At 43.3% G+C, this 20624-nt stretch overlaps 2 protein-coding genes across 30 annotated transcripts in view; one reads left to right on the top strand and one right to left on the bottom strand.

Annotated features, from left to right (window-relative positions):
- PRR33 (proline rich 33) overlaps positions 1–2900 on the bottom strand; it is a 34021-nt gene extending 31121 nt beyond the window's left edge. The window contains exon 1 of the mRNA XM_075928151.1: positions 2650–2900. The gene's annotated coding sequence lies outside the window, so the exon portion shown is untranslated. The remainder of the gene's footprint in view (positions 1–2649) is intronic.
- A 1015-nt stretch (positions 2901–3915) lies between these two features.
- TNNT3 (troponin T3, fast skeletal type) overlaps positions 3916–20624 on the top strand; it is a 50641-nt gene continuing 33932 nt past the window's right edge. For 19 of the 29 annotated variants that reach the window (XM_075928178.1, XM_075928177.1, XM_075928173.1 and 16 more), the window contains exon 1: positions 17018–17099. In XM_075928178.1, the coding sequence (XP_075784293.1) occupies positions 17033–17099 (67 nt within the window). In that variant the 5' untranslated portion in view covers positions 17018–17032. Of the gene's footprint in view, positions 4070–13449; positions 13485–14421; positions 14436–17017; positions 17100–20624 lie in introns of those variants that run through there. The other 10 variants (XM_075928180.1, XM_075928181.1, XM_075928179.1 and 7 more) reach the window with 3 other exon arrangements.

Genomic DNA, 20624 nt, shown 5'->3' with positions numbered 1-20624 from the left:
CCTCAGGGTGGAAGTTCTCCCGCAGGGCTCCTGGACAGCCCCCCGATGGACCTTCCGGATGGTAATCTGCAACAAGTGCAGCCAGGCTTGCAGCAATGCGTCCAAGAGAAGCACCAGGGGCAGCTCTGGCTCCATGCTGCAGACTGCTGTGGTGTCCCGAATGAGGGCAACCAGAGCACACAGAGACAAAATGCTTTGCTGACCCTCATTGAGGTAGACAAGCAATCAGAGAAACCTGAGAACTGGCTGTTCCGGGGGGGGGGGGGGTCCCTTTTAGCACAGACCTCAGATAGCCTCAGGCAGCAGCCCCACACAGTAAGTCTTGACCTGGTGTCCTGCTGGAACTGGTTCCGGCCAGCCTTAAATGCAATTCAGAGTCCACTCAATGTGGACGCGCTATTTTGAAATAGCAAAATGCTATTTCGAAATGCACTTTGTGTGTAGACACATTATTTCCAAATAAGCTATTTTGAAATAAGATATTTTGAAATAACACTGTAGTGTAGACATACCCTAAGGTGCCAGAAGACTCTTTGTTGCTTTTGCAGATCCAGACTTACACAGCTACCCCTCTGATACTTAGATAATATAGATATTCAATATAAGGCATGGAGCTCAAATTGGATGCATGGAACATACACATGAGTCAAGATGCAGAGAAAGAGACAGAATCAACAATTCACCAAACAAATCATTGTGACGAGGGTGAAGAGGGCTGGGAGGCCTGTTAGCACACCTGTCCTTCCACACCTTGCCTGTTGATTGGGGGGTGGGTATGGGTGGCTGGTTCCTGCCCCTAGGTCAGAAATATCTTGGTCTCAACTCTTGCCTGGACATTTGTTCTGAAGTGGTGCTTCGGAGGGGGATTCAGGCCCCCCTCTCTCCACTGGGCCACAGACCAGAGTTCTGTGGGAAGTAACACCAGCAAGGTCCTCCCTGTGGGGAGTCTGCCACCCTGGGCTACTTCCTATCTATGTGCTCCTTCAGTTTAGGATGTACCTCCTATGGTATAAAAACACTCAATAGCTTAACAAAAACGGTCCCAAAAGCCAGCAGGTGGCAGCTGGAGAAAGCACATGGGGGCCTTATACATTCTGTGATCCCTTGTCAGGTTCTTTGGTCCCTCCTCTTTGCCTGTCTTACTAGTTAATTATTCCTCTCACCTTTAGACTCTCCCCCACTCTTTGTCTGGGCTTCTGAGTTCTTTTAAACCTGCTCCTCCAGCGTCTCCCAGTGAGGCAGAACAACCCGGTACTAGTATTGCCTTTTAATCGCTTTGGGTTTGATGTGGGGTTTGTATGCCCTACAACAACCTAAATCAAAATATTTGTTTAGAATGCCATGTGGAAGGAAATCCTGGTCATTCAGATGCCTCTAAGACCTTGTCTCCACTTACTAGGAGATTGATGCTGCAAGGATCGATCTCCCGGGGATTGATTTAGCAGGTCTAGTAAAGACCTTCTAAATCAATCGCTGATCATGCTCCTGTTGACTACAGTACTCCACCAGCTCAAGAGGAGTAAGAAGTCAATGGGAAAGTTTCTCCTGTCTGCCCCCACAGTGTGGATGCCAGGGTAATTCAGACTAAGATACATTGAACTTTGCTATTACCTATCTGGAGTTGCATACCTTAGTTCAACATTGCCACTTAATGTAGACCTGACCTAAGTTGGCTTGAAAGGCCCTTGCTTCCTTTCAGGTCATGAGATGAGGGCTTCCCATTTTTGCAAGATGCTCTGTTCCTTTTCACAGAAAGACTTAAGACAAATGAGCCAGATCCTCAGCTGACGGAGGCAATGGTGCTGCTCAGATTCATATCAGCCGAAGCAGTGGTCCAATAGAGTTCTAATTTATTTCTCTCTTCTCGTTTTTTTCTTGGTGAAATGCAGTGAATGTTCCTTCTGTGCTTCCAAATGAGGGGCTGATTCACCTCGTCGTCAGGAGAAAGACACCATGCAGGCAGGCACAGGACAATTTTGTCCTGCACACAGCTCTGCCAATGCATCTCAGTGCTTGTGCCCTCTGCTGAAAAGTAGTACAAGCTGCTGGGTCTGCACTAAAGACGCTCTCTAATAGGCAAGCAGTTTAAAGTGAGACTAGCAAATACTACGCTCCCTTAGCCATTGCCAAATGTGGTACACAATTCACATAAAAGAAGGGGAGAAGAAAATGTGGGTATTCCCTTACATTACATTTGTGCACCACTACTTGATCAAAGGCAATATTTCTTGGAAAAACGCCAGCTGTTTAATTGCTTGGGGAAACGATCTAGCCAAATATAGCAAAAAAAATGCTTAATGGTGCTGAAAATGCAACATAAATATGTGTTCAGTGCATTAATGCCTTCGCTGCACTGAGAGGAAAAACCCACAACATTGTATGTCCTAATAATTGTGCACCTTTGCTAGGGATTCCCCCCTCTCAGCTGTGTGGGGTTTCCAACCAAATCCATGCACCTTCGTCCCCCATAATAGCAATGGGGACAGACGTGAGCCCTTTCTACAGTCTAGTAATAGCTCCCTCCCCTCCAGCAAGCTCTCAAGAATCTTGTTTCAATATATTTCAAGGGGAAGATGAGGGGGAGGAAATCAACAGCCTATCTTACAAGAATCAAAAGCTTGAAACACAATTTTTGCTTTTGTACAGTACCTGGTGAGTGCTGTGATGGTTAGAGGCTGCAGCTCTTTGCTTCTAGCTCCGGGTGCTTAAAAGGCTGTCCGAACATCCTTGCTTTGGACTCTTCCCTTCCTACAAATGTCAGGGAGAGGGGGAAGGAATTGATCCACGAATGATGAACACCAAAAATAAAACTAGCTCCGGAGCTCTTGACCTAAATGTTTTCTCCACGCTTACCAGCTGGTTGCAAAGAGGCTGCTAAAGCTGTCAGCCCCGCTGGAGGGCATGAACTATATTACTGGGGACCCCTGCCAAAAGAGGGGAGAGGGAGGTGAGTGAGGTGAAGCCTGAAGGCAACATTATCCCAAGGGTTGTATTAGGCACGGAAAACCTCTACTGGCAAATTAATGGAACTGCGACAAGTTCACCAACAAAAAAAATCTTCAAAGGAGTCTCTTTTGGTCTGATTTTCTTGTACCTCCAGGGTGTAAAGGAATCTGCACTCTTCCCCTATTCTCTTTTTCACAGCAATCAGCCTGCCATGTGTCAATCATTTACTGACAGAGGCCTCATTTAAAAAACCTCTTATTATTGCAATGGAAGTGACTTGCAATGTATCTCCAGGAGATGGGCAAACAGCGGCACTGGCCATGTTTTAAAAAGACCCTGTGCCTTTTTGACATGTCCCCAGTGCCTGCTCAAATCTTCTCATCTCTTTGGACTTGTAGTGGTGTGCACACTCACATACACGTACACACTCCCATACACACACTCCCACAAAGCCCTCTTCTGATCTCTTACACACCAGTGTCATTGCCCCAAGCTCCCGCTGGAGGAAATGGGAGGAGTAGCACACCAAAAGAATGGCATGTCTCCATTTCCTTCCTAAATCCCCATCACACTATGTAGCCCAAGTCTTTGAAACTTTTGGTATAGCGACACAAAGGGTCTCTGCCAGCACTGTGGGAAGAGCTGGTGAGATTGCAAGAACGATGGGCTATGATGACTGACTTCCTTTAAATACTGTACACTACATATCTCTTTTTCTATGAGAACCACATGCCTGTGCATGAAGGAGAGCCTGCAGCTTGTTTGCCTTGAGTACCCATCTTTAAATTTTGCTTGCATGGTTGGGTTATAAATATAGAAACACAACCCTGCAGGGGTTTTTTTTTCCCCCCTCCAAACACGTCCCTCCCATCTTAGCATAATCTATGCAATTCCTTCAGCTGCTCCTATACTTGGTATGACCTTTTTCCCTGTCTTCCCCCTCCCCCTCCACTCCCTTGCTCCTTCCCAGCTTGACACTGCAGGCCTGATGGCCAATCGGCTTCTCTAGAAGATCAAATGTCACTATAACATGAGGACTTAATCAGGTTGGGAACTTTGCAGATCCTGCAGCCAGTCCCATTCGGCAGGGAACTCACCACTTCTCTCAGCTCCTCCCTTTCAGGTAAGAAGAAGATTAGGCAGGGGACATGTCTATGTGAGTGGAGAGGGGACAGCAGACTGGCCCATCAGTCTACATGGGGAAGACTAGGGGCGCCATGATGCTCCCTTATGAATAAGACTGAGCTGCAGAACTCTGACACTCAGATGAAGCCACTATGGAGGGCAATGGACCTATTCTTTTTCTTACCTACCAGAGGGGGCTTTGTTGGCCTTGAGTGTGGCTTGACTATGTCCACAAAGCTCTGGATTGTCTAGTGTATAGCAAATATTCCTATGGATTCAGGGGGAAGTTCCCACCAAAGCTCAAGGCTGTGTGGATGAGAACTAAGTGATATGGCATCTCCCATGACCTTGAAGTGGTCAGGAATATTGAAGTGATGAAAGCAAAAAGTACAAGTGCCAACCACACTTTGTTAAGTTTGGGACGAGCTGTTTAAAACACTGCCAGGACTCGATCCTGTAAAGAGCAAAAAGCTGAGGATGGGGGAGAGGGATATTTGAAGTTGTGTATCAGTACATCTCATGGAGATGTTCAAAGGCAGGAAGGGTATCTGTAAAAGTATGAAGTGGCTCGCTGGTTGGGTAAGCCTCATAGTCAGACTTAAAGGAGAAAAGGGGTTTGAGAGGAAAAAATAAATAAATAAATAAAGGAGCCCCTTCTCATCTGTTAAAGAAACGTGTGTCTATTTTGGGTCTGGGGAAGGAAGGTGGGTTACATTAAAAGTGCCACTATGAGATTTGCTTGTTACACAAAGTTTGTCGGAGTTCCAAATGTCATGAAACAGAGTAGCTGTCTCTCTGCAACCTGACTCCCCGCAGATCCTATCGCTGAATGATTTCTAGGGGCAAACAGGAGGGTGTCAGAAGCCAAATAATCCAGAAAAGGGGATTAAGATGGGAGGTGAAGGTGCTACAAAAAGAAGGCTTCTTAAGTGGGCTCTTTCATGCTCACCTGGGAGAGAAGTCTAATAACAATAATGACTTGTCTTGGCCAGTCAGCTAGGTGATCACTTAAGCAGCAGTGATTCAGTAACTGTGTAGGGAAGCAGAAGAAACTAAAGAGCCAGCTTGGACACCAAGGAGGGGTGGGACACTGGGGTATGTTTCTAGCATCCCAGAAGAGCTGTCAGCTAACGTTGGCTAGCAGATGCCATTTTGCGGATGGGGGTACATGGAGATGTATGTTGAAATGGTCCGTGATGACCCCCAAAACTGAGGAGCAATGTAAAAACTCCCATGTTCATGTACAGCCCAAACTGCCTTCCTTTTCCTGCTTCACCAGCTTACTGGGTGAGTACTACAAACTTCTCCGCATTCCTCATAACTCCCCAGGGCCATGTGGGGTATTATTACACAGACGGCTTACTGGTGTATTTTTCTCCATCTGCAATCAGGGCTTAATTATCCCTGACAGCTTGGGAGGGAGGGTGTCAGCGAACAGGTTTCCTGCCTGAGCTCCTGCATCATGGATCAAGTTATAATGGCAGCCAGTGGCTAAATTGTTGATTGCAGTGTTGTGTGAATGCAGTTGTGTGATGTCCAGCTGTCTGTGACCCACCAGAGTAAGCCTCAGTGGTGCAAGTCACCTTTTACACCACTGTGGAATATCCTACACAAGGGGTTTGCACTGGTGTAATTGCACTGGTGTAAGACCCCGGAATGATGAATCCTAGTGTCGTGAAAGGATTGGTGGTTGCAAAGGATTTGCCAGTGTTCCAAGAAGTGGGTTGGGACAGAGGGGGGTGTGCACAGAAGCGTAGGAGCAGGTGGGCCTGAGATTTCATTTCTCTTTTGTAAAGTCGTCTTATTCCTAGCAAACCTTGGCAGTGGAGTGAGAGAGCTCAGAGGCACAAATGGCAGGGACTAAGATTACTTAGAACTGTAAGCTCTTTGGGGCAGGGAGTGTTGTTTTGTTCTGTGTTTGTACAGAGCCTAACATGATGGGGGTCCTGGCCCATGACTGGAGTTCCTATGTGCTTCTGCAATACAACTGACAAATTACTGTGTTCAGATTGAACAGGATGGTGTTTTCATGCCAGATGTTAGTTTCTGGCCCCCAAAACAGAAACGCTTTTCAGAGAGGAAGAATTCAACCAACGAGAGGAGGCAAAGGTGGGAATGAGGGATATACATAAAAAATGCTATTAGATATGTCAGATTCATAGGAGTTGCTGTCAAGGAGTTGCTGTCAAGGAGTTGCTGTCACTTGATAGATTGTACCCACTCATCTTGTCTGTCACCTATTCCTGCCATTTCTGCCAGGTCTGGTCTTCGATGCATGTCCAATTTCTTTCTCTGCCTTTCTTTAATAATCTTGCTACTTTACATCCCTTGTATGGCAGGCAGTGTCTGACTAAGGAGAGAGAATGATTGATAGGAGGGTTATTTTCATAGATGGCCTCTGATGAGCAAGGGAGTGAATTCAATCTGTCAGCTGGCAGATGGATACATTCTCAGCTGTTAAGATGCTCTCTGGGAGATGGTAGCTGAGTTCCTTAAGCCAAGAAGGAACTGATTTGGACAAAAAAGGAACATATAGTTCAGAGCATAGACAAGTTGGCTGGTTAGAATCATGGTCTACCTTGTCCACTTTAACAAGACTAGGAACAGAATATATACCCTTCACTTTTATGGTATGAAATAAATATACTCACAAGATTCTTCTGCTTTTGAATGATGAATGAAGCTTGTATGCTTTTGAGTTTAATTTCTGGAGGCCCCAAATATCAGGCCCTGAAGATTTTAGAAAGAAAACAATTTAGGCCTTGAGCTCTTGAATTAAATATGGAAAATAAACACTAGCACTGGGAAAACTGGGTTTTAGAAGGCAGACTGATAATCAATCAAACAAATATTTTTGCATATGTTTAGATTTGTTTCCAAGCAGTGGGCATCAATTATAATGATAATAAATAATAATAAAAGATAATAATTACTAAATAACAATTCATGATTAATAATCCATAAATCAGGTGTGGCCTCCGGCTTGCCTGGATCCATCCCTCAAGACTCGGGGCTTCGCTCCCAGCATGGGGGGGTCCACACTGGCACTCCAGCTTAGCTGCCGCCCCCTTCCCCTTGCAGGGCTAGAACACATAAAATCTACTAGCCTGGCCCCCCCCCCCCCCCCCCCCCAGGCTCTGGTGTGTGAAGGGAATGTGGGGAGTGTCTTTCTCTTTCTAAGTCAGGGGCCATGTCAGTGAGAGTTTGGTTCCCCACCACTGCCATAAACAGTCAAGTTCAGGCCCCATTTTGCTGGGTGTGCACACACGCACACACGCACACATACAGAGTGTAACAGATTGTGGGTATTTTTGCTTTGTGATATCTGTAATGAAAAATGTCACCTCCGCTAGGGACCTGCTCCAAAGTCAGCTGAAGTCTTTCAGTTGATTTCCATGAGCTTTGGATCAGGCCCCAGCTGCATAAAACATTGCTCTTGATATTTTGTTTTATTTATTTAATTCTATTTGGGTGTAAATATAGTTTCATTTATTCATTGTTTTAATTCACTGATATGAACTCAGTGGAGCCAATTGACAGAAGTGATTTTGGTTCCCATTATAGCTAATGGAAGTTTCGCTGTTGACTTTAATAGAAACTAGAGAAGGTCTTCTATTCTTTGAGAGTTATGAAGGATCCAGTTGTGTTGTTTTTCCCTTAGGCAAGACCTTGACTAACTTTGTTGTGGGGGGCACGTTGCCCAGGCAAGAGCACAGAATAAGAGACTATCTATCAATATATATTGTCTGAATAGGTAAATCTGACAGTATTTGTCCATCAATGTGCTTCTGTCAGGTATCATTGGTTTCCACAAGTAAACCCTGGATCTCCATCCCAACGAGGCATGGTCTAGCTTAGTGGTTCTCAATTTGCAGCCTGAGGGCTCCTGTGGTCCAATCAGCACACAGCTACAGTCCATGTGACATCATCAGGGCCACAGTTGTGTATTTATAATGTTGTGTGGTTGTGGCTCTCATAACACAGACAGCTTAATAGTTGGCCCACAGTGGTAAGAATGTTAAGAAACAGTGCTCTAACCCTAGCCCCTCAGTAAAAACAATCATTAAAAATAAAGGCTAGAATACCTGGTGAGGGGCATAGGTTGGAAAATTGGATTCCAGATTCTAAATATCACAAGATTAGGGAATATTTGGAGCCAGGGTTTTTGTGGGGATTTTTTTTTGATCCACTATAGATGTAAGGACCATTTGCAAACTTTAGTTCCAGACCTAGTTTTAGATTTTTTTTAACCCACTTAGGGTCAGGGGATATGAGGCCTTGGCTACGTCTAGACTGGCATGATTTTACGGAAATACTTTTAACGGAAAAGTTTTTCCATTAAAAGTATTTCCGCAAAAGCGCATCTAGATTGGCATGGATGCTTTTGCACAAAAAGTGCTTTTGCGCAAAAGCATCCGTGGCCAGTCTAGACGCACAAGAAAGCCCTGATCACCATTTTAGCCTTCAGGGCTTTTTTGCGCAAAACAATTCTTCCCTGTCTGCACTGGCCCTCTTGCACAAGTATTCTTGCGCAAGAGGGCTTTTTCCCAAGAGGGAGCGTGAAAGTATTTGCGCAAGAAGTACTGATTTTGTAGTCAGTGCTCTTGCGCAAATTCAAGCGGCCAGTGTAGACAGCTGGCAAGTTTTTGCGCAAAATCTTGCCAGTCCAGATGCACCCTTTGGCTGTGTCTACACTGGCACCCTTTTCCGTAAAAGGGATGCTAATGAGACACTTCGGAATTGCAAATGCCACGGGGGATTTAAATATCCCATGCAGCATTTGCATGAACATGGTTGCCGCTTTTTTCCGGCTCGGGGTTTTGCCGGAGAAAAGCGTCAGTCTAGACGGGATCTTGCGGACAATAAACCCTTTTCCGGAAGATCCCTTATTCCTACTTTCAAGATCCCGTCTAGACTGGCGCTTTTCTCTGGCAAAACCCCGAGCCGGAAAAAAGCGGCAGCCATGTTCATGCAAATGCCGCGGGGGATATTTAAATATCCCCCGCAGCATTTGCAGTTCCGAAGTTTCTCATTAGCATCCCTTTTCCGGAAAAGGGTGCCAATGTAGACACAGCCCCAGTGTTTACTGCGTCTGACCCATCTGTGCATATTGTTTTCCCTCTTCTTTGTATCACTGTTTTTCTGTTTGCTTGTTTATCTTGCTGTATCTATTTACCAAATTTGCCTAGTTCTCAGAAGCCCGTTCTGGTGTGAGCCCTCATTGTACTAGGTGTGGTGCAAACAAATGTAAAGATGTGGTTCCTGCTCAGACACCCTTCCAGGCTAGTCGTATTTTATAGCATACTAACAGATGCCTTGTGAATATCATTGGTTTCATTGGCGCACAGACTGTCAGCAAGTATGAAAGAATCGGCAGAAAAACCTGGTATGTCCAAATCCTAGCAAGATGTCTTTAAAGGAGGAGAACAGCTAAATGGCAACGGGATGAGCTCATTCTGGGAATCGTTAAAAGAAAGATTCATTTTGTGTCCCAAAGCTCCCACTGATTTCAGTGAGCACTGCACTATCTACCCCAGATGTGATCGCAAAAATAACCTAGCCCTGAAACAGTTATGTTAGAGACGTTCATGAAGAACTGTCAAGGCCTCATTCTCCTCCCAGCTACACTACTGCCCCTCTGTTGACTCCACTGACATTGTATGAGTAAGAGCGAGTCTTTTAAAACATCCATGCTATCTTCTGATTTAAAAGACAGACATTTAGGTCACTTAGTATTTGTTTTTTATTTGTATTATGCTAGTGTCTGGATGCCCAAACTGAGGCTGAAAGACCCACCTTGCTAGCCACTGTTTAAACACGTAGTAAGAGACAGTCCCTGCTCTGAAGAGTTTATAATCTAAATAGATGAGGGGTAGGAAAAAGTAAATATGATTACCACCATTACACAGATGAAAAGTAGAAGCACAGATATTAAGGCTACGTCTAGACTGCACTAGGGTTACCAGATGGGTTTCAAAAAAATACCAGACACATGTGATCTCGGGGGAGGGGGGACGGGACCAGCCAGGAGGGGAACGGGACTGGCCGGGAAGGAGTCAAGGGGAGCGAGGCTTACCGGGGGCGAGGGCGGGGGGAGGGAGGGTAGGGGACCAACTGGTGGGAAGTAGGGTTGGCTGGGAGGGGATTGGGGAGAGCAGGGCTGGATGGGGGAGATCAGGGGGATGGGGACCGGCTGGCAGGAAGCAGGGCTGACCGGGAGAGGGTTAAGGGGAGTGGGACTGGCCTGGGTGCATGCAGATCCTGGGGTGCTGCCTGTCCAGTGCACGGTCTCGGCGGGGTGCATGGGCAAGTCCGGCCCTGGGGATTCCATCCCACCCTCACCCCCTTCCTCTCTACTGCATAGCTGCATACTGCCTGGCTGGCAGACATGCTCACTCAGGGTGAGTGTGTCCAGCAGCCAGGCAGTATGCAACTACGTACTGATACTCACGATAATAATAAAAACGTATCTAATTAGAAAATACCGGACATTTATATGTCCGGTATTTTCTCAATTTATTTCCCAGACAGAAAGCTCAAATACTGGATGGTCCAGTTCAAAACCGGACACCTGGCAACCCTAGACTGCACTGCTTTTTGAAAAGCAATGCCGCATCCAAGGAACGTGTCTGCTTTTCTGAATAAAAAAAAATGTGAAAAAGCGGACATACTCTTTCGCCATCCCTGTAAACCTCGCTCTACAAGGCATAAGGAATGTGTCAAAAGAGCAGGTTTTTCCAAAATGTGGCGCCTTGTAGACACATCAAATATCGGAAAAGCCTCTTTCGACAGTAAAGCGGAAAATGTTACGCAATTTGCCTACTGCAAATTGTGTTTCTTTTTCCGATTGAACCTTGCAGTCTAGTCGTAGCCTAACAGACTTGAAACCTTCTGATGGGAGAAGGGACAAAAGGGGCAGTTGCCTGGCACCTGGCAGAGGGCTGGATACCCTGTCTCTGCCCTTTCTGCCCGGGCCCCACTCCTTCAGGGAGTGTATAGGCACCCTCCCCCTCTTGCCCAAGGAGCAATCTGGCTCCCATGCTGGCTGTCTGCTTCCTGGCTGACTCAGAAAAAATGTGGCCATTCTGGGATCTGGGCTGCTAACCTTAAGCAGATTTTGGACGCCAAAAAAGGGAAACATGCCAGAACATCTATGAAGTCCTCAAGGAATTGCCACTGATTTTTTTGTGGAAGGTTCTTAGCTGCTAACGTGACAGGAATCAGTGTAAAACCATAAAATTAGATAACAGAATGCAGAGCTCCTGTGTCCTGAGAGATCATTCGTCCTCTGTACTGTTAGGTGGACCTGGCTTAGACTTCTGGTTCTTTGTGCCCGGGGAGAGCTGGAGCCAGACCTGATCTTATCAGATTAATCTCTAGTATAGATCTAAACAGGCCCAAAATGTACCTGGCTGATACAACTTTCAAGGCATGTTTGGATGAAGGGAAAAGGACAAAGGAGTAAATGAACAGGAAGAACATTCCACCCTGAGCAGAATCTCTCTCTCACTAATATTCCATTTGGGTGTTCACTCATACTGTCCAATGTTATTGTTGGGCACTGGACAGGATCCCTTATACGGTTGGGCCAGTGCCTATAGGATTATAATACTCATCTGAAATAGAAACCTTGGGAGCTGCAGTTGTTCTTCTTGGACGTAAAACAGTCTGCCTGTTCCTTCAAGACTCCTCTCATATATCGGCTAAGTAATGAAGTAATGAGAGTCAAGGCTTGGGTTTCTTGCAAGGAGGTGTCTTGTTTTCTAATTTAAGCCCCATCATGGACTTTTAGAGAAAGGTTGAGTGAAAGGCCTGGTACCCTCTGGAGCTCCTATTCCCTGCCCCTCCTCCTGTCTTGAGTCAACTAACTTCGTTAAAATAGCCATCTCTTCATCTCCCTCCTCTGCAGAGAGCAGCGCGTGGAATTAATAGTACTGCCGTGTTCATAGGAAATGCCAACTAAGTCATCCCCTTTGGTAAATCTTAGAACCTTAGAGACAGATCCTCATCCAGTGTAAACTGATGTAACTACTGACATCAATGGATCGATACTGATTTACACTTTATCTTTGAGGGCCAGAAAAGATCAGCTGAGCCATCTAATCTGTCCTCTGATTTTTTCAGACCTCTATACTAAATCTGTCCCTGTCTATTGGTTCTAATGCTGGGTTGGGACACCAGAGACACAGGTTAAATTCTTTGCTCTGCTGCAGACTGCTTGGGTGACATTGAACAAATCACTTTCTCTCTGTGCCTCTGTTCCCATCTGTAAAATGGTAGCATTTCCCAACCTCACAGTTATGAGGACACACACATTAAAGAGGGTAAAGCAGTGAGGGAGATCATGCAAGTAACACTGATAGATTTGTTTCAGTACCTATCTTATGATGTGAGCTTTTGCTGGAATAAATACTACAAGTAGCCAAATAATATCAATCAAACAATCTTTTCTATGAATCAGGCAGGTTTCATATCCCAAATTAGTTACTGGGTAATTTTTCATATCGTTCAACTACACTTTCAACCTGTTACAATCCATCCAATAATTGATTTGACAGGTTTTCTGGCATCAACAATTAAGTAGCTCACTGCCAATATTTTTAACATTATTCTACCAGCTCCCATTGTCCTCTCACTTGCTTTAAGGCAAAATTTACTTTTTGGAGTGATACCATTGTCAAATACATGTGAAAGAAGAAGCAGGACTGAATTACTGCTGGCCGATGGGGATGACGGGCCCGTTTCCAAACACTTCTGTTGTTTGGGAGGGTTTGAAATACAAACCTGGATTCTGACCTGAACTCTGCAGCATTTTGCATCCATTTTAATCATCTTTGCTACAAAGTTCAAGGACTGTATCTTTTTAGTTGACTGGCTTTGCCTTTCCTGTCTCTCTCTCATTTGAGCGGACCAGCACAGAATAGCGTTGCCAGATGGTTTCAACCAAAATACTGGACACACTTGAAATTACATCACAGTCGGTCATCTGAAGAAGTGGGCTGTGCCCCCAAAAGCTCACGATACCATCTACATGTTTTGTTAGTCTATAAAGCGCTACCAGATCATTTGTTGTTTTTTTTCTGTAACAGGCTAACTCAGCTACTCACTGAAGCTCTTATTTAGAAAATAGCGGACATTTCTATTTTCTCATTGATATTTTCTCAATTTGTTTCCCAAACAGAAAGCTCAAATACTGGACTGTCCGGTTCAAAACCAGACACCTGGCAACCCTAGCAAAGAATGGCAGTGGGGGTAGAGAGCTGCTGCTCTCTAAAGCCTCAGATGTCTTTCTCTTCTGCTTCAAATGTCAGCTCAACTGTTCATTTTTAGGAGAGCCTGTCACTAATAATATACCTCTTGTTTTTCCTCTTCATCTAGAAGCCCACTGTCAACATGTCTGACACCGAGGAAGTGTAAGTAGAAAGAAAGCTGTCTGCATGTTAATCTGTTCAGCTGGGCCATTTCAAGCCAATCTGGGGCTTCCCTGCGAACATAAACTGGGCCTCCCAGCTGCAACGACCAAAGAGCTGCCCATTGAAGTCAATGGACATAGTCTCACTGACTTCAATGGACACTGGATAAGATGCTAAGTGTCCAAATGCAGCCTGCTCTTCTCCCAGCCTGTACCTGCCCCAACCTACCCTACCAGGGAAAAAGATAATGGAGTGGCTTGGCACATACATTGATGTGGTTTCAGAATGTACCACCAGGTGTATGTGGAGGGGGGCGTCAGGGTAATAATGGATGGATATTTCCTAGGAAATAGGACTTTGCAATGTGTCCTCCGGTAGAGAGGAAACATTAGGCCTGGTCAGGGGACTCAGGTTGTAATGGCTGTGGATCCTAAATCAGCCTGAGGCAGCTACTGCTCCACCCCATATAGCACTGGAGAATGAGCAGTAAAATACCCCTTCTTGCTCTAAAACCCAAGGATTAAGGGAGCTCCTGCAGCTGCCGCTGTTGATCTGGGAACAGTCTGGCCTTGCCCAACCCGTCAGAAATGGGTTTTGCCAATATATCAGTGAAAACTTTTACTACCGACAACCCCTCTCCTGCCAACTTCTTCCCCACACGAGTAATTGTAATTTTATGCACGAGTAAGACTTTGCAAGTTTGGCCATAACTGTTATTTTTTAAAAATGTATTAATTTATCTAAAAATTACTGGTAAGCATGAGGGTGGTCTGGGGAGGGAGAGTCTTTTACATTTTAAATGTAAGCGTGGCATCCTACTCACATGCACAATTTAAAGCAGCACATTAACCTATTGTTAATGTAGACTGAATGAAATTTAAGTTCAGTTTTATCAAACTCTCACGTTCTCTCTCTCTCTCTCTCTCTCTCTTCACAGGGATCAGGTAGAGGGTAAGTCTGAAAGGTCTTATCTCTGATTCTTTAAACATCAACCTGAGGTGTTTTTAAACATCCTTTTCTGATTTATTTTTTCTGCTGTCTATTATTTTTCTTTTAAAATGTTCTTGTACCTATATATCTACTTTGGGTGAAGTCCTCAGCTGGGATGAATATGTGCAGGTAGCTTCTTTGACTTCAATAGAGCAATGCCAATACACATCAGCTCCTCTCCCTGTCTCTCTCCAGATTCTGATCCCTGTACTTATATTGGGTTGCCCTTAACTCCATGAGTGGTCCTGTTGAGTACAGTGGTACTGCTTTTGGACTTTATTCTGGAAGAATATTTGAATTTGGCTCATAATAAACATAAAATCCTTTGTTATCCACCCAGTGCAGAATATATGATTCAGGTGTTTAATATGTTTAACAGCAGATGTTTGGTTGGGAGTGGATGGATTTGTTTTATTTTTGTACAGCTGCTGCCATCTCCTGGTGACTGTTTTTATTTGCAACCTAATTTCCTGTGGTATTTTAAATTTTTTCTTACTGTTTTATTCTTATATACATTGGCCCTTCTTTTTTTTTTCTTGTTTTTGTGTTGTTGTTTTGTTTGGATTTTTTTATTGCATTTTAGTTTTTTGCTTGCTAAAGTACTTGTAGGTCTCAATGCCAGTATAACATTTAATAAATTATTTCTCTCCATCTTCTCTGTCACTTTTTAATTCTCCTTCTCTCAAGGTCACTTGATTCAATATTTATTTTTGTCATTTTTGGAATGATCTCTCCTCAGCTATCTATGTCCCCCTTCCTGTGTGAGGTTGTAGATTCAATACCGAATATGTGCACCGGTGCAATGAAATGTACTGTCTGTTTGCTCATGTTAATGGTGCAACCATTAGGAATATTACAGGCAAATACAGTGATTCCCAACCTTTTTCCCATGGAGGAACCCCTAAAATAATTTTTCATATCCCGAGGAACCCCTACCTATGAAAACGTTTGCTTGGCCAGAAAGAGTTTACAGCGGGAAGTGCAATTCAATTACTGCTAAATAATTGTCAAGAAAATTTATTTGTAAAGAGCTGTTATATATATGTCAGCTTACATTGTAAGAAAAACATTTTTATTTATTTATTATTCCATGATTTCTCGCGGAACCCCTGACGATGGTCTGCAGAACCCCAGAATTCCATGGAACCCTGGCTGGGAAACACTAGGCTAATATGTCAACAGATAGTGAACCTGACATTTCTATTGTAGTGAAATGTTAGATTAAAAGTGGTGACTGGTAGTGGGGTCCTGGGTTAATTTATGTTCCTTTTTCTGCGTGGTTTGAAGTTGGTAACTCATTAGTTCTCACTCCACCAGACTTTCCCCCATCAAACTGATGCAATTGGCCAAAATTTCAATAGGTGCTTGATTCCAAGCTCACTGAAGTCAATGAAAGTCTCCCATGTACTTCAGTGGATTTTGGATCAGTCCCTATTTGAGCAAAACTGTTCCTAGCATTACATTTCATAGCCATTTAATCATGTTTTGGAGCTGTTTAGCTATCAATTTTCTTTATGCTGGCATACGCAGTGTATGTAGTGCTTTTGCTTGTAGCTGCAGCCCAGAAAATGTTCAGTTGAAAAACCCAGACTTGGCACTGTCACTTTTAGGGTTGCCAGGTGTCTGGTATTGGCCCGGACAGTCCAGTATTTGCGGCCTTTGTCCGGTAAAAAAACCAGAAAATACCGGACATGTAAAATGTGTGGTATTTTCTGTTTTTCTTGGACAGAAGGCCGCTTGGGACATTCTCCCCTTCCACATCTGGCGGGGGCATGGAGAGGTAAAGGCGCAACATCTTTTTTTTGTGCAGGTTTTTTTTTTCTCAACAACTTTGGTCCCCCGTTTTTTGTTTGTTTGTTTGTTTTTTGCTCAACAACTTTGGTCCTTTTTTTTCATCAACCAATTTTTTTCCTGCCATGTTTGGTATTTTTTGTGAAAGTATCTGGCAACCCTAGTCACTTTAAATAGGTATGTCCTCTTGAACTGGCTCTTGCTGTCAGATCCAGTGATAGAATCATCACAGTTATTGAAATGCTTCTGCCTCTTTCACTCATGAAAGGATATATATGAAAACACTGATTCCACAACCATCTACCTATAACTTGTATCAGTGTGAGAAGCCCATTGAAATGTTGTTCTGAGAACATAATGAATGCAACTTAATAGTTGCTGGAAAACTTTGGTGGGAGGAGTTCTGTGAGGTCAGACAAAACCAGAATTCTCAGGACCTGATTCTTATGTGGCTTGCAACAATTTTACACCAGTGTAATTCAGTTGACTACTTTGAAAATACTTCTGATTTACACTGGTGTGAGCTTGATTACAATCAGATCCTTCCTTTCCAACTTGCTTGTGCAGTTTTAATTAAGCTAAGTGCAATAAGCTCAGTGCAATCAGCCGCTTAATAAAGTCTGAGATTCTTTTTCTAACTTGCCCAGGGACTCTTAAATACGATTACACCAACTCCCTTAGAAATCTTAATGCTCTTTATGGGGACAGGCTCTATGTTTTCATTGGCTTCTTATCACCATGTCACCTTTTGCAGTCTATGTGCTGGAATGCTTAGCCTTGTTGTTGATTTTGCTGCTTTTTTTTATTTCAATGCAGAGGAATATGAAGAAGAAGGTAACAAAAAAACTGGAACGTAATTTCTCTTTCTTTGACCCTTGACCCCACCTCTTTCACTGCCTGTCAGTCACCCATCTCTTTGTTACATGCCACTAAAGGTGACCTGGAATGCCTGTTCAGTAAATCAATCCAAACAGTTTTGGATCCAAATGCCAGAGTTATGAAATTTAGAGCTGGGTATGAATTTTCCCATTGAAGAATCATACAAATATAGGACTGGAAGGGATCTTGAGAGATTATCTACTGCAATCCCCTGTGATAATGCAGAACTAAGTACATTTAGGCCATCTCTGACAGGTTTTTGTCTAACCTGTTCTAAAAAGCCTCCAAGGAGGGGGATTTGGAACCCTATCCCAGTGCTTAACTATCCTTATAGTTAAACAGTTTTTTTTAGTATCTAACCAAAATCTTCCTTGCTGCGGATGAAGCCAATTATTAGTTGACTCACCATCTGCTGACATGGAGAACAATCGACCATTGTTCTTTTTATAACAGTCTGAACATGTTTGTAACCAGCCTTTGTCTTCTCTTCTCGACTAAATATGCCCAGTTTTCAAAATCTTTCCTCATAAGTCAGGTTTTCTGAAATGTTCAGCACTGTTGTTGTTTTCCTCTGGGCAGTCTCTAATTTGTCCCCATCTTTCTCAAAGTGTGTGGTGCCCAGGACTGCACCCTGTTCTCCAGTTGAAGCCTTATGAGTACCAAGTTGAATGGGACAGCTACCTCCCATGTCTTACATACAACAGTCCTGTTAATGCACCACAGAATATTAGAGTTTTTACAATTACCTCACATTGTTGACTCATAGTCAATTTGTGATCCATTATAATCCCAGATCTTTTTCAGTAGTACTAATGGTAGCCAATTCCCCATTTTGTAGTTGTGCATTTATTTTTTCTATCTAAAAGAACTGTCCTTTATACTTATTTTTCTGTGTAGATTTTATTGCTTTTAGACCAATTGTCCAATTTTTCCAGGTTATTTTGCATTCTAATCCTGTCCTCCAGAGTGCTAACAACCCCTTCTAGCTTAGATACACTCCATTTTGTCATCCCAGTCATTACTGAAAATATTGAATTGTATCAGACCCAGAATGGACCTCTGTGAGAGCCTAATTCTCCCAGTCTCACAGTGAACTATTGCTAACTACTTTCTGGGCATGCCTATACTACATAGAAGATCAACACTGCTGCAGTCAATCTTCTGGGGTTCTATATAGAGGGTCTAGTATAGCCCCGTTAAATTGAACTCAAAGAGCACCCCTGTTCACTCTGGTACTCCTGCTCCTCATGAGAAGTAAGGAAGCATTTGCTCCTGTGTGGACGCTGCGGAAACATGATGTAAGATACGTTCACTCCAACTAAATAATTTACATAGCTGGAGTTGCGTATCTTACTTCAACCTTCCACTGCAGTGTAGGCCAGGCCTCTGAGTGCAATCTTTGAATCAGTTTTACACTCACTTTATAATAATTTCATCTAGACCACATTATGCTTAGATCCGAGCATTTGGTTCAGCCCATTATAGTGGCAGAGACTAGATGCAAGGTTCAAAGCTGAATCTATATCTGGTCTTCCCCTAAGATCAGAGCTGTTCAGATTTGTGGTTTGCATATGGATTTTCCTCTATTAAAACACAACATATTCTAGGCCAAATTTTGGCAGTCCTTACTGAGGCAAATATTCAGCAGGCTTCAACAACATAGCAAATATTCTGAAACAAAATAAATGTTTTCCTCCTTTACCTATCTGCTAAGCTCAACTAACAATACAAGATTCTGTGCTTTCCCCTAAATGAGGATTTGTGTGTTCTTTTAGGTCCTACGTGTAGCTAGTACTATACAAATAAAGCACTTCCCTTCTTATCATTGATACTTAAAATTTCTGCAGGATTTTTCACTGAAAATTTAAAATTAAAAAAATGTTTTTGATTCAGCTTCAGCCTGAAGGACACCAGCAGCTGTTTGTAAGAGAAACACAAGATGAAATTCAGAGCGTGACAAGAATAAGGTTTTTCAGCTCACCTTCAGCCAGCCAATGATTTGACAAGCTACTATAAAAATATAGATATGAAAAAAGATGGAGTGTGCAAGGCTGCCTTCCCCATGCTTTCACAAAGCAATTTCACTAGTAAGCTATTTCCCTATGGCAGGGAAAGGAAGATTTCAGAGATAAAGCCCTATTGCCACCACTCAGACATTGGTTAGAATCATTCTGCATAGTGCCTGCAATGTAGGCAGCCTTGAAGTTAGCCAGCTGTGTTTCAAAATTGCCTTGCTTATTTTCTTCCAAAGAAGTTTGAATGCAAGGAAAGTGTGCACTAGCAATTCTCCTCCCCCACACTGCAATTAAGTGAAATTATTTTTCACTCTATTTAGATAGTCTAAAAGCTCCTGGAACAGAACTGAGGGTTGAATTCTGAGAAGTGCTGGAGTCAAGCAGACTTGCAGGTCTCTCAGGCTTTGATCCCCATTCGTTAGCCTTCCTCTAGCAAGGGTAGGAAGAAAATCATTTTTGGGAGATGGAGATATTTGTTCAGCGTGGTTCTGACACCAGCTCTGGCTGATGTCTGCCAAGAGTTTTCTGAGGTCTGTTTTGTCGTTCCTTCTGCTCCACAATTACTCTCTGAGGTTTTGTGTACTTTAATCATTTTTTATGACAAATATTCTCCACTGTTGCTACAACCAGTTTATTTTCACCGGGGGCTTTAACAGTGGGGGGTTCTAATGTAGACAAAGCACTCACATTCTAATGGAAGTATTGTGCTGTTATGGATGTCACCCATTTCACATAGATGGAATTGAAACTGGTAAGAGGTTTTTCCTCCCACAAATAAGCCCAGTGTAGGCACACTCAAAAACCCAGAGCAACTCAAATATCTTGATGCCCCTACTTGCCTATCCTGCCCTGAGTGGCAAAGCCCTCCTTGTACTGCAGAAGTAGCCATCAGAAAATCAGAAGCATGAACTGACATGGGTGAAGGTGCCATTCACGCTCCATATTTATTCACATCTTGTCAAACATGCAAAGAGATAGTCAAGGGTGTTAATAATACAGGCAAGTATTCCTAGTTTTAAAAAAATTCTTGTCAACTTCGTGCCTTTCACCTTCCTGACCTAACTTTCTCCTTTTTTGATTTCACAATTAAATATTAATATGAAATTAATAGGCCAGGTGATTTCTCCCCTCTTTAATCTGCACGCTTCTAAGCTCTAAGCATGCTTCCTTTCACGATTTTATGGTTTCCTGATTCATACCTATGCTTGACCTTTGTTTTGCCCTCTTCTGAGGTGATTCATTTCCTTTTCATATAACCTCTTTCTCTAACACTTTTCTCCTCCATGTCTTAGCTTGCAAGAGTTCAAATGTCTAATGATTTGCTGTTTTATTTTCTCGTCCACTCATGCCTTTTTTGTTTTGTTTCGTTCTGTTGACTCAGTGGGAATTTGGATTGGGTCTTTTATAATGGAACAGAAGTAAATTGAAATGCTAACATTCCATAATTATTAGACCTGGTTGAAAT

The sequence above is a fragment of the Pelodiscus sinensis genome, chromosome 4, assembly GCF_049634645.1.
Source record: "Pelodiscus sinensis isolate JC-2024 chromosome 4, ASM4963464v1, whole genome shotgun sequence".
In the NCBI taxonomy this organism is placed as follows: Eukaryota; Metazoa; Chordata; order Testudines; family Trionychidae; genus Pelodiscus; species Pelodiscus sinensis.
The sequence above is the reverse complement of the archived record's forward strand: the minus strand, read 5'-3'. Positions and strand labels throughout refer to the sequence as shown.